The sequence below is a fragment of the Mastigoproctus giganteus genome, chromosome 2 (assembly GCF_048544385.1).
Source record: "Mastigoproctus giganteus isolate SK-2022 chromosome 2, ASM4854438v1, whole genome shotgun sequence".
Taxonomy (NCBI): Eukaryota; Metazoa; Arthropoda; class Arachnida; order Uropygi; family Thelyphonidae; genus Mastigoproctus; species Mastigoproctus giganteus.
The window spans coordinates 251,693,207-251,707,249 of NC_143576.1; the positions used below are offsets into that span (position 1 = coordinate 251,693,207).

A 14,043-nucleotide genomic window follows, 5' to 3' on the forward strand; every position below is an offset into this window, starting at 1 on the left:
ATATATTTTTATAAAAGTTACTATCTGTGATATTTAGTATACAGTATTTAACAATAGTTGTGACAAGATCCACCTTGGGCACTTTGTCAGAGGGTATCATGAATCATACAGAAACAGCCGACGGAAATTTATGTGGATCGTGATTTCATCATTTGCAGAACCTGTGGCATGTATTCCAGGGTCCACCCAGTAGATAATCATAGCTCATCTGACAATTTTCTTTGTCATCACTGTATGGAGTGTACTGATCTAATTAAAATTTGGTGCATTGCTAGAATAATTTGAGTCACTAAAAAAAACAGACTTTCCCTCAAGAATAATATAACTGGGAGCACATCAGGGAGTCAGGACTCTAGTAACTTACCAAGTGATGCACTCCCGATTTGGGCCCCAGAACAGAATAATCAGATGCAATCTGCTCTGGTTCAAATGGACTTAGTTCTATTGGGAGACCCCATTGTCAGGGAAATGGGAAATATTTTTTGTAATAAGGATAGGTGGACTAGAACCAGGGTATGTCTGCTGGGAGCAACAGTGAATGATGTCACCAATAGATTGTCAAATTTTAGGGGGGAAGAGAATGTTATTATTCATGTGGGGACTAATGATATTAAGCACACAGAATCTGATGATTTGTTAGAAGCATAAGACCATGCTGAAGAAATGTCATGAGTTATGTCAGAATGTTTACAATTCTGCCTAGGCATGATAGGACAGATTATATGCTGAAAGCCATATGGATTAACTCAAGACTTGAAGGACTCGGCAAGGCTTCTGTGGGAAATTTTTATCAGCTTGGCCCGCACTTAAATATATCCTGTCTGTTTTGTACAGGATATATTTAAACAAAGGTGATGCAAGGGTTTTTGCCAGTATCATTCATCATCATCATCAGCCATTTTCAATCCACTGCAGGATGAAGACCTCACCAGCAACTTTCCAGTTCCTTCTGTTTTGAGCACTGGCCCTCCATTTACCACCCACAAACTCGTGAATTTCATCTATGCATCTACGCCTTTGTCTTCCAGGTTTTTCTTCTAGTTCCTCTTGGGTACCATTCTGTTATTTTCTTAGCCCATCTGTCATCGTGTCTTCGAGCTATGTGTCCTGCCCAGGACCATTTTAGTTCTTTAGTTTTGATAAGAATGTCCTTTACTTGAGTTTGCTGCCTAATCCATGTGTTTCCCTTCTTATCTAACAGTATGATTCCCAATATAAATCGTTCCATTCTTCACTGGGTAGTTCTCAGCTTCTCTTACATTCTTTTGGTGAGTGCCCAAGTTCCTCTTGGGTACCATTCTGTTATTTTCTTAGCCCATCTGTCATCATGTCTTCGAGCTATGTGTCCTGCCCAGGACCATTTTAGTTCTTTAGTTTTGATAAGAATGTCCTTTACTTGAGTTTGCTGCCTAATCCATGTGTTTCCCTTCTTATCTAACAGTATGATTCCCAATATAAATCGTTCCATTCTTCGCTGGGTAGTTCTCAGTTTCTCTTCCATTCTTTTGGTGAGTGCCCAAGTTTCACTTCCACAGGTCATGGTGGGGAGTATACATTGGTTCATTATTTTACGTTTTGGACAAACTGGGATATTGCTCTTCAGTATGTGACTATATTTCCTGAATGAAATCCATCCAAAATTTATTCTTCTCTTGACTTCCAGCCATTTATCATTATTACAGCTAATAACTTGTCCCAGATAAGTATATGACTCCACCTTTTAAATTACTGCTCCTTCAATCATTATTTCCATTTCTGTGGCATACTTGTTCATCATTACTTTTGTTTTAGCCATATTCATCTTTAGTCCAAAATCCTTACTATCTGAGCATAACTGATTAAGATTTTCCTCTAATTCTCTGGGATCGTGGCTTATGACCACAATGTCATCTGCAAATCATAAATGGCTTAGGTACTCTCCATTCACATTGACTCCTTTCCCCTCACCAATTGTGTGGCGCCTCCATAGCCAGGTGGGCAGGAGCAGCCGTGCATAGCACACGCTTCTTGATTAGACCGGGGTTCGAGCCCATGACCACCAAATACGGAGGATGCAGAAAGGTCGGGGAATAACCACCGCATATCCCCAGAGCGATATGGCCTTAGTTGCTAATGCTCCTAAAAACCAAACAACAACATAACAACCAATCTTATTGCCAAAAATCAAGCAAATCTACATCCTTCCTAAAATGAGGCCTCCAGACCTGAACACTACTTAAGGCATGGCCAGACCATTGCCTTATACAAAGGGATAATCAGCTCATTTTCCCTGATAGCCAAATTCCTATGTATTATTGACAAAACCTCATGACCTACTCTTGCAGTCTGTCTGCATTGCTCAGAAACTTCATATGTGACTGCACAATTACTCCTTTTTCATTTTCTACCACCTTAAGTGTAGTACCACACAGCTGGAATGTTTCTCTGGGGTTACTTCTATCCATATGCAGTACTTTGCATTTGTCAAGGTTAAACTTCAGTTGCCACTTCTCAACCCATCTGCCCAAATTTTCTAGATCCTGTTGCAGTAGCACACTACCATTACTGTCATTAACAACCCTGTCAACCTTTGTATCATCTGCAAACTTCGACACTAGGCCTGATATACCTTCATCAATATCATTGATAAATATACAAAACAACAGTGGACCCAACACCGAATGGGACTCCACTAATAACATTAATCCACAAAGAGCAGAGACCATTGATTACCACCCTCTGTCTTCTCCCACTCAACCACCCTTTTATCCATTGTGGCAACTTACCCTAAATACTATTCTGCTCCAATTTGTACAGTAGTCTTCCACGTGCAACAGTGTCAAAAGCTTTCCTGAAATCCAAGTATAAGATATCAAAATTATATTTTGCATCCAGTTCCTTTGTAACCACATCATAGTATCCAATCAAGTTTGTCAGACAAGACTTTCCCTTAACAAACCCGTGCTGTGTCTGAATTATTGCTGCAGTCTTGTCTAGATGATCCTGCAATGCATCTTTAACCAGTGACCCCCCCATTATTTTACCCAGAACAGAAGTTAAACTAACTGGTCTGTAATTACTTGTGTCACCTTTTGATCTCCCTTTGTGAATTAGGGATTCATTTGCACATCTCCAGTCTGTGGGGACTTTCCCTGAGTTCAAGGATGCTCTTATAATTATGGCTAAGGAATTGCTTAGTTCCTTTGCCATCTCATTTAATATAACTGGATAGAACCATTCCACCCCAGGTGCCTTTGTTATGTTTAACTTCAACAATTTCTTCTCCACTTTGCTCTCAGTTATTACAAAATCATTAAGCACCCTGTTACAATTTAATAAACTTCTGGCATTTTCCTTCCTTGTTAACTCCTCGTGTATTAGGTAGAATCAAAATACTCATTCAGTTTGTTTGCTATATGAGCAGGACCATCAACCATCGAACCAATCCGATTCATCCCCTTCTTTTTAGAGTTTATATAAGTAAAGAAATCCTTGCGGTTTTTCTTAGCATTGTTTTGCCAAAGATTTCTCATAATCTGTCTTCACTTGCCTAATCTCCTTTGTGACTAGATTACAGACTAGCTTATATCTGCCATAAGCTTCTGTGTTGCCTGATAATTTATATGCATTCCATGCATTTTTCTTCTCTACAAGTCTCATTGGTTCATTTGACAACCATTTAGGCCTAAACTTATTTCTTAATAGGTATGAAAAGTCTAGTAGCTTCCACGATTAATTCCTTGAATGCTTCCCACTTAGAATTTGCTGTTGGTAACATCATCAGTTGATCTCACTGTACAGAATTTAAAAACTGTCTGAGACAACTGTAGTCACCTTTACAGAAACAAAAACCCTTTCCTTTACCCCTGATGGTAATTTTATCTTTAAGTAAATCCTACATCAGTAGGCTGTGATCACTGCCACCTAGTGGTTCCTTTATCTGCAAATTCTTAATACACGAATGATCACTGCATTTAACCAGGATCAAGAGTATTACCCTCTGTAGTTGCCTCTCAAACATGCTGCTGCAGAAAACAATCATCCAATAAATCCACAAAAGTCTTGCTAGTGTGAAGTGACCTACCCACAGATTCTAGTCAATACCTGGGAAGTTAAAATGCCCCATTATAAGACATTCTGATTTACTAGCCCACTATTTCTCTGTACAATTGTTCATTGTACTCATTTGGCCTATAACACACTCCTACTCTTTTTAGGAGTTGAATTAAAGTCAGTAGGGGAAGAAAGGGACTTGTGAGTTACGATATGGTTAGACATGAAATTCTCTGAGCATTGTAGACTTTTTGCAAGGAAGGTCCATGTTATCTTATCGATGATTTATCGGACATTTGCTAGTAGAGATAAGGATGTCATAATCTCATTGTATAAGGCTATTGTATAAGTATAGTGCGAAAGCATCAATATCTTTTCCATAGCTTGAGGCTTCAACCCTAAACACTTTATATTATAAGGCTATTGTTATCACACTTGAAATACTGTGTTCAAGTATGGAGACCACTCCTAAAAAAAAGAGACAGAGCTTCTTGAAAGGGTTCAGAGATGGATAACTCACCTGGTGAGTTCTGCAAAAGGGTATCCATATGAGGAAAGACTTCAAATATGTGAGTTGGACAGCTTGGAAACTAAGCACGTAGAGGAGGCTTGTTTGAGGTGTTTAAGGCTCTGAGAGGCACAAGTAAAATGAATGAGGATGATATTTTCATGGTTATAAATGATTCTAGAACTAGGGGCTATAAATTCAAGTTACGGGAGAGATGTTTAGACTCAATTTCAGGAAGTTTTATTTCAGCCATGAGTTATAAATTACTGGAATAAGTTACCTACATGGGTGGTAGAGGCTGACAGTCTGGGTAAATTCAAAGGTCAACTGGATAGTTACCTATATGAGTAAGGAAGCATATAATTTGCATTTGCTTATCTATTTCCTTTTTTTTTTTTTTTTTGGCAGTGCAGCAAAAGCCTGTGGCTTCCTTGCAATATTGCTATATGGCAAATATTATTACATTTCCCAAATAGTCAGTTAAGTCCACAAACCTTAATGTCGAAGTTTGCAGATGATACAAAGGTTGGCAGGGTTGTTAATGACAGTAATGGCAGTGTGCTACTGCAACAGGATCTAGATAATTTGGGCATATGGGCTAAGAAGTGGCAACTGAAGTTTAGCCTTGACAAATGCAAAGTACTACATATGGGTAGAAGTAACCCCAGAGAAACGTACCAACTGTGTGGTACAACACTTAAGGTGGTAGAAAATGAAAAAGACCTGGGAGTAATTGTGCAGTCAGATATGAAGTTTTTTGAGCAATGCAGACAGGCTGCCAGGGCAGGTCATGGGGTTTTGTCAATGATATATAGGAATTTTGCTAGCAGGGAAAAGGAGGTGATTATCCCTCTGTGACAATGGTCAGGCCACGGCTTGAGTACTGCGTACAGGTCTGGAGGCCTCATTTTAGGAAGGATGTAGATTTACTTGAGCGTGTACAGAGGCGCCTCCGTAGCCAGGTGGGAAGGAGCAGCAGTGCGTAGCACACGCTTCTTGATTAGACCGGGGTTCGAGCCTGTCACCACCAAATACGGAGGATGCGGAAAGGTCAAGGAATGACCACCGCATTTCCCTGAGCAATATGGCCTTAGTTGCTAATGCTCCTAAAAACCAAACAACAACAACAAAAGCGTGTACAGAGAAGGGCAACAAGATTGGTGAGGGGAATGAAGGGATCCTCTTACCAAGAGAGGCTTAAGTTCTCCAAATTGCAGTGGCTGGAGACTAGGCACCTGCGCGGTGATCTGATTGAGGTGTATAAGGCCTTGAATTGATTGAGCACGCTGAATTCTGATGGGATCCTTCCACTTGTTCAGATTATGAACCTAAGGGGGCATAAATTCAAATTAAGAAAAGACAGATGTAGAATAGATGTGCGGAAATTTGCCTTTAGCCAGCGGGTGGTTAATTGCTGGAACAAACTTCCTCTGTCGTTGTGGAAGTTGATAGGTTGAATAAATTAAGGAGGAACTGGACAGGCATTTGGAGGGAATGGTGTAATTTTTTTTTTTTTTTTTGGTTTATGATGCATAAGCTCATACATTTGCTTTCTTGCATCACATGCCACTACTACTACTACCTTTTGATCACACCTCATATGAAGTTTAACTTTAACTGAATACTTACATCTGACCACTCACTGTAGTCCCAATGTATCTTTTCACACTGAGCTTCACATTCTTCCATGGATGATGGCATGGGTTCTTCTAGGTGATCACAAACTTGAGGTGGCATTTCATGCATTCTACCATTTGACATTTCCTGCACACATGTTACTTTCTGATGTTGAATACCTTTACCACAGGAAGATGAACATGCACTTTTCTCACTAATATGCCACCTGCAAAATAAATTAAATTAGACATTATTTTAAAGAACACAGCATAATATTTAAACAGAGAAAAAAAAATTTAAAAATTTACATTAATAGATGAAGAAATTGCACATATAAAAAATTGCAGAGTTTCTTTATATTAGAGAATAAAATGACTTTTTCTGTAAAAATTATAAAGAACCAAGCATAATGTTATGAAACCTATTCCAGTTTCTTTTAAAATATTAATTTTAAAAGAAAATAATAAAATATTAATTTTGATCTAAATTAATAAATTGGTATTAGAATATAAAAAAGTAAAAGAAGGCAAGATATGTGAGGTGTGATCAAAAAAAAGTTGGGGCCTGAACTAATATTTGGGAAATAAAGTTTACTGGCTGCTCAGATTAATCCTCTTTGATTAAGTCTACTGAGAATGTATACACCAATTTAGTGCTTTGCAGCTTCTGGAAACATTCCTGATAGGCTTTTTTTGGAATTGTTAATAGTTTTTGTGTTGCATTCTGAACAATTTCTTTGTATGTGGCAAATCTGTGACCTTTCAAGGAGTTTTAAGGAGGGGAAGGAGGAATCACAGGAGAATAGAGTGCTTCAAAGAAATTCCTGAAAGGAGAGCAATGAGTGTGCAGGTGTGGTTTCATGATACAAGCAACAATTTGCTGAAGCCCACTTTTCTGTTCATTTCCTCTGAATAGTATGAATGCACAACTGTTCTATATTCCTAGTTCACTGTTTGACAATGTGGGACAAATTCATAATGAACAATGCTCTAAGCTAAAAAACATGACCAGCATGGTCTTCCCATTTGATTGAGATTGTCTTTTTTTTGGGGCTTTGAAGATTTGATTGAGAAGACAGGCACCTTTGTTTCTGTGTCATAACCATATATCTACAATTTTCCACCACTTATTAGCATTAGCATTAGCATTAGTAGAGGCATATGATGCAAGAAAGCAAGCTTATGAAGCATCAGCCAGAAAAAAAAAAAAAAACTTCCACTTCACCCCTCCATTCGTTCGAAATACCTGTCCAGCTGAGCCTTAAATTTATTTAGGCTATCAATTTCCACAACAAAGGATGGAAGTCTGTTCCACCAACCAACTACCCGCTAGTTAAAGTCAAATTTCCAGACATCTATCCTACATCTGTCTTTCCTCAATTTGAATTTATGCCCTCTCAGGTGATTATTCTGAGCAAGAGGAAGAATTCCATCAGCATTGAACATGCTCAAACCATTCAAGGCTTTATACACCTCTATCAGATCACTTAACAGGTGCCTAGTCTCCAGACACTGTAATTTGCAAAACTTAAGCCTTTCTTTGTAAGAGCAATCCTTTGTTCCATTCACTAATCTTGTTGCCCCTCTCTGTACTTGTTCCAGCAGCTCTACATCCTACTTGAATGAGGCCTCCAGACCTGTATACAGTACTCAAGGTGTGTCCTGACCATTGCCTTATACAAGGGAATAATCACCTCCTTATCCCTGCCAGAAAAATTCCTGTATATCATTGATAAGACACCATGAGCTACTCTTGCAGCCCATCTGCACTGCTCAGAAAACTTCATATCTGCCTGCACAATTACCCCAGGTCCTTTTCATTCTCTACCACTGTCAGTGTAGTACCACACAGTTGATACGTTGGTCTGGGGTTGCTGTTTCCCATATGTAGTACTTTGCATTTGTCAAGGTTCAACTTCATTTGCCACCTCTCAGCCCATCAGCTCAACCTTTCCAGATCATATCGCAGCAGCATAGCATCAGTAGTGTCCTTAATAACCCTGCCAACTTTTGTATCATCTGAAAACTTGGACATTAAGCTTGATATACCATCATCAATATTACTTATAAATACAGAAAACAACAGTGGACCCAACACTGAACCCTGAGAGTCTCCACTCATAACATTAGTCCACAATGAGCAGTGTCTATTGATTACCACTCTCTGTCTTCTCCCCCTCAACCACCCCTTTATCCATAGAAGCAATTTGCCTCCAATGTCACACTGCTCCAATTTGTGCAGCAGTCTTCCATGTGCAACAGTATCAAAAGCCTTTCTAAGATCCAAGTATATAATATCAAAGTTATTCCCTGCATCTAGTTCTTTTGTGACTGCAACATAGTATCCAATCAAATTGGTCAGGCAAGACTTCCCCTTAACAAAACCATGCTGTGTCCAAGCTATAACTGAAGTCTTGTCTAGATGATCCTGCAGTGCTTCTTTAACCAGTGCCTCCATTAATTTTCGTGGACAGAAGTTAAACTCACAGGTCTATAATTACTTGTGTCAGCCTTTGATCCTCCTTTGTGAATTGGGGTCACATTTGCACATCTCCAGTCTATGGGTACCTCCCCTGAGTCCAAGGAAGCTCTCATAATTATGGCTAAGGGTTTGCTTACTTCCTTTGCTGCCTCCTTTAATATAACTGGATAGATCCCATCCACCCCAGGTGCCTTTCTTGAATTTATCTTCAACAATTTCTCCTGAACTTTACTCTCAGTTATTACAAGATTATCTAGCTTACTGCCAGAGTTGAATACACCTCTGGCATTCCCCTCGCTGAATAACTCCTCATGTGTGAATGTAGATGCAAAATATTCATTTAGTTTGTTAGCTACCTGATCAGGATCATCAACAGTTGAACCATCGATATCAAGTGGACCAATCTGATTCATCCCCTTCCGTCTAGAGTTTACATAAGTAAAGAACTCTTTGCTGCTTTTCTTTGCATCCCTTGCCAAAGATTTCTCGTAATCTGCCTTCGCCTGCCTAACCTCCTTTGTAACTTGGTTACAGATCAACTTATATCTATCATAGGCTTCTGTGTCACATGTTAATTTATATGTATCCCAAGCATTTTTCTTCTCTGCCATATGTCTCATTAGTTCATCTGACATCCATTTAGGCTTAATCCTTGAACACTATTTCTTAGCTGGTATGTAAAGCCTAGTAGCTTCTAAGATAAGTTCTTTGAATGCTTCCCATTTTGAATTTGCTGTTGGTAACATCATCAGTTGGTCCCACTGTATAGAATTTAAATACTGTCGCAGACCATCGTAGTCGCCATTATGAAAGCAAAAACCTTACCCTTTACCCCTGATGGTTGTTACCTCTTTGAGTAAATTCCACTTCAGAACACTGTGATCACTGCCACCTAGTGGTTCCTCTATCTGCAGATTCTTAATGCATGAAGAATCACTACTGATAATCAAATCAAGGGTATTACTCCCTCTAGTTGCCTCCCAAACATGCTGATGTAGAAAACAATCATCCAATAAATCCACAAAAGCCTTGATAGTGTGTGAGTGACCAACCCACAAATTCCAGTCAATATCTGGGAAATTAAAATCCCTCATTATAAGACTCTCTGATTTACTGGCCCGCTCTATTTCCCTGTCCAGTTTTTTTATTATACTCATCAGAGTCATTAGGCCTATAGAACACTCCTCCTCTCAATTTTGATCTCCTAATGCTTATGTCACACCAAACTGACTCGACATTGCACTGTCCAGTGATGTCGACTGGCTTCACTTCCTTGGATTTTATGTGTTTCTTAACTAATAGCATAACCCCTCCTCCCTTCCTATCCTGTCTATCCTTTCTGTAGATGTTGTACTCCCCAAATTCCAGTTCTGTATTCCTTATATCTGTGTGACACCACATCTCTGATATCCCAACCATATCAGCCTTTGATGCTTTGAGCAATTCCTAAAATTCATCAAATTTATTTACAAAACTCCTAGCATTGGTGTACATGCACCTGTTCTTTTTCTTAGCTACCCTAACACAACCCATGTGTTTACTTGTACCGCAATGACTCCCAGCAGTCTCTGAAATATCGTGCATCTTGTTTTCCAGGATTCTGCTCATTCCAATAGAAGCAGTGCAAGAATCACTTTCACGTCTGCCAGTGGCTACTGTTAATCTATTAGTCCTTGTATGCCCCAAGCTAGCAGTTTTCCGACCCACCTAACACTGTCTTGATAGCATCAGCAAATATTCTTGCAACCTTTCTATTTAAGTGTATCCTATCCCTGTAGAAGGCAGTCCCTTCTGTTAACAAGTACAGACCAGGCTAAAAAAAATTCTACCCCTTGAGCCTTGCACAATCTTTCCAGGGCCGAATTGATCGACAAGGCTCTCATTATATACTCCCTCCTATCGTGTGTGGGCAGAATTGCAGACACTTTCAAATTCAACCCTAATTTATGACTTTTTTTCAACAGTGACCTGTACTTGTTAAGTAATTTTGCCAGTCTCCTACTCTTAATATCATTAGTGCCAACAGGTATTTAAGTGTACTTTTGTGCCCTTAAAAGATTATATCCACTCTACAATGTCATCAACCTTTGTCCCTGGCAGACATACCCTGGTCCTGTTCCACCTATCCTTTTTACAAAGCATGTTCCCCGTTTCCCTGACAATAGAGTCACCAACAACTACTAGTTCCTGTGGGACCAGCGCATTCTGCCTTGGGGGTTGCCTCTGTGTTACGTGATGACCAAGTGCAAGCTCTGGCATTGATGTGGGCAACTGAGAGCTTGATCGGCCCCTCAATTTAAATCCTTCGAGGGCATCCACCCTGTCCTTCAAGCTCTCATATAGGCCCATAACAATGCTGTGTTGTCGCCGATTTCGTTACACTCTTTGCATTGCGCACACACAAAGACATACCCCATGGCAATATCATGTCCTGTTCCCAAATGCTCCACAAACATCATGCAAGCAGTGTGTTTTAAAAGGCTGTGATTCAGAGGGCAACTCCCCTCCCCCACTCAATTCTCCTCTGAGCTACAGCACTCCCATTAGCTTGAGCCTTTTGCTTTGCTGCTCTGGTCTGTGTCATGTTTTCGATTTAATTTCAATAAAATTTCAATTTCAGTACAAAATTATAACCCTAAACTTGTATCCCAACACAGTTATAACGCTATATATATTTTTCAGTATCAAATATTATCTACGAGTTCTGTTTATATAACTTCCATATCAAGTTATGTATTAATTAATTATGTTTCGTTTATAATCTAAGTCGTTATATGTATTTTAATGAAATACAAAGTGTGGGTCAGCAACACATCAACAAGAACCACAACATGAGAGCTCACAGCTCTCTCCCTGTTTATTAGTAAGGGTGGAGGCAATAAACTTGGCTAAAATACACTGCACCTCCATACCTTGTGTTAAAATTGATTAACACATCCCATAAGAAATGCCAATTTCTTATGGGATATTTCACTAGCAACATTGCAGACAGTTAATTACTCCTGATCAAATCATGAATATTAGAGAGAGGATCATGTTTAATGAACAAGTGGCCCTCTTTAAACCTTATGTACCACTGGAACATCTTCATGTAATTTCTCCAAAAGTTGTTTTTACTATTTCAAAGATTTCTGTTACATATTTCCTCAATTGACACAGAAAAAGGCTCTTCACAAAATGCATTAGAAAAGCCGTGACACCTAAGGAGTGGAATAATGCAATCAGTTTGCTGCATAAGAAAGGAGATAAATCCGAAATTGGAAATTACAGACCAATTAGCTTGTAATCCCACACCTACAAGTTATTCATAAGGGTCATTACTAACGGATTAGAATGAATACTTGATGAGAATCAACCGAAAGAGCAAGCTGGCTTGAGGAGAGGATTCTCAACTACGGATCACCTTCACATAATATCACAGCTAATATCACACCATTATGCCTGGCATTTGACTCCATACAGCATAAGGCTTTGGATTTGGTTTTATGGGTGCAAAAACAGCATAAGGCAATGTTTCAGGCACTGGAAAGACAAGGCATAGATATATAATATATATAATATGAGTCTGAAGATGAGGCATAGATATAGCCCATATATTATAATTTTGAAGAAAATATATGAGAACGCTACCTCCTTTATTAGACTAGACTAGACAAAGACAGTAGCAAATTTAAAATCGAGAAAGGAGTTCAACAAGGAGACAATATGTCTGAAGTTGTTTATTGCTGCCATTTAGGAAGTTTTCAGAAGATTAGACAGGTTGCAGAAAGGAATCAATGTGAATGGAGAGTACCTAAACCATTTACGATTAGCAGGAAAATCTTAGTCAGTTATGCAGAGTTAGTAAGGATTTCAGACTAAAGATGAATATGGCTAAAACAAAAGTAATACTGAACAAGTATGCCACAGAAAGGGATATAATCATTGAAGGAGCAGTAATTGAAAAGGTGGATTCATATACTTATCTGGGACAAGTCATCAGCTGTAATAACGATAAATGGCTGGAAGTCAAAAGAAGAATAAATTTTAGATGGATAGGAAATATAGTCACATACTGAGGAGCAATATCTCAAATTGTCAGAAACGTAAAATAATGAATCAATGTATACTACCCACCATTACTTATGGAAGTGAAACTTGGGCACTCACCAAAAGAATGAAAAAGAAGCTGAGAACTACACAGCAAAAATCGAATGAATTATATTAGGAATCAGACTGTTAGATAAGAAGAGAAACACATGGATTAGGCAGCAAACTCAAGTAAAGGACATTATTATCAAAACTAAAGAACTAAAATGGTCTTGGGCAGGACATATAGCTCGAAGACATGATGACAGATGGACCAAGAAAATAACAGAATGGTACCCAAGAGGAGCTAGAAGAAAACCTGGATGGCAACAACGGAGATGGACAGATGAAATTCACAAGTTCATGGGTAGTAAATGGATGCCCATTGCACAAAACAGAAGGAACCAAAAAGTTGCTGGAGATGAATATCCTGCAGTGGATTGAAAATGGCTGATGATTATGGCGATATCCTCAATTTGACAAAAAGATTGATAGAAACTTGATGCTCAGTAAAATTGCTCATTTTAAAATGGGATGAAACAAAAAAACACCTATTCAATGTCCACAAATTCAGACTGACCATAAATAAATAGGGGATTCATGCACTACTATGCCTACATGAGTTGCCAAACATGTTGCAACAAGTTTCTACATGCTAGGACACAATTTAAAGAAAAACTTAGCACCTGAACTTTTTCACAGATTTTACTTGGTACATTAAAGAGTAGTGTACCAGGTAAAATTTATGCAAGCAACTTAGAGAAGAGAATTAGAGGTGCTATTGGATGTAACCTTAGGGAAAGACAGTTAGGTTTAGGCAAAACAAGGGATTCCAGGATCAAATATTTGTACTGAAACAAATTACAGAAAAGTCATGGAAATGTAAAAAGGAATTGTTTAGGATTTCTTGGTCTTAAAAAAGTATATTACCAAGTACCTAGAAATGTGCTCTTTAAAATTTTAGAAAAAATGACATTTAGGATAATAATAAGTTCGTATAGAAAAAGGGCAAATATACATTAAGAATTAAACGAGAAAATTACCTATGGCTCTGTCAGAGAAGAGACTATCTGCAAGATTACAAATTAGTGATGATTTCTTGAAACAGTTTGGAGAATTAGAAGTTGGGAGAATGATTGTGGCAACAAATAATTTGACAGATGTGGTAAAGAGATTAAGATGTAGGTGATCAAAAATTGGAGATACCAGATCAGAAAATCTCTGAAGGAATGTTAGAGTGGATGGATGGACACACACAAACACCACATTTGCAGAAAAAGGAATCATAATCAGGACAAAAGAGATGAGTGGTGGTTGAAGCAACCAATAATTTAGAT

General features: G+C 38.6%; 1 protein-coding gene across 1 annotated transcript in view; it reads right to left on the reverse strand.

Moving 5' to 3' along the window:
• Window positions 1-14,043, reverse strand: part of LOC150090379 (A disintegrin and metalloproteinase with thrombospondin motifs 9-like) — a 514,590-nt gene that overhangs the window by 177,429 nt on the left and 323,118 nt on the right. The window contains exon 20 of the mRNA XM_090369090.1: window positions 6,170-6,383. Coding sequence (XP_090225216.1) covers window positions 6,170-6,383 — 214 coding nt within the window. The remainder of the gene's footprint in view (window positions 1-6,169; window positions 6,384-14,043) is intronic.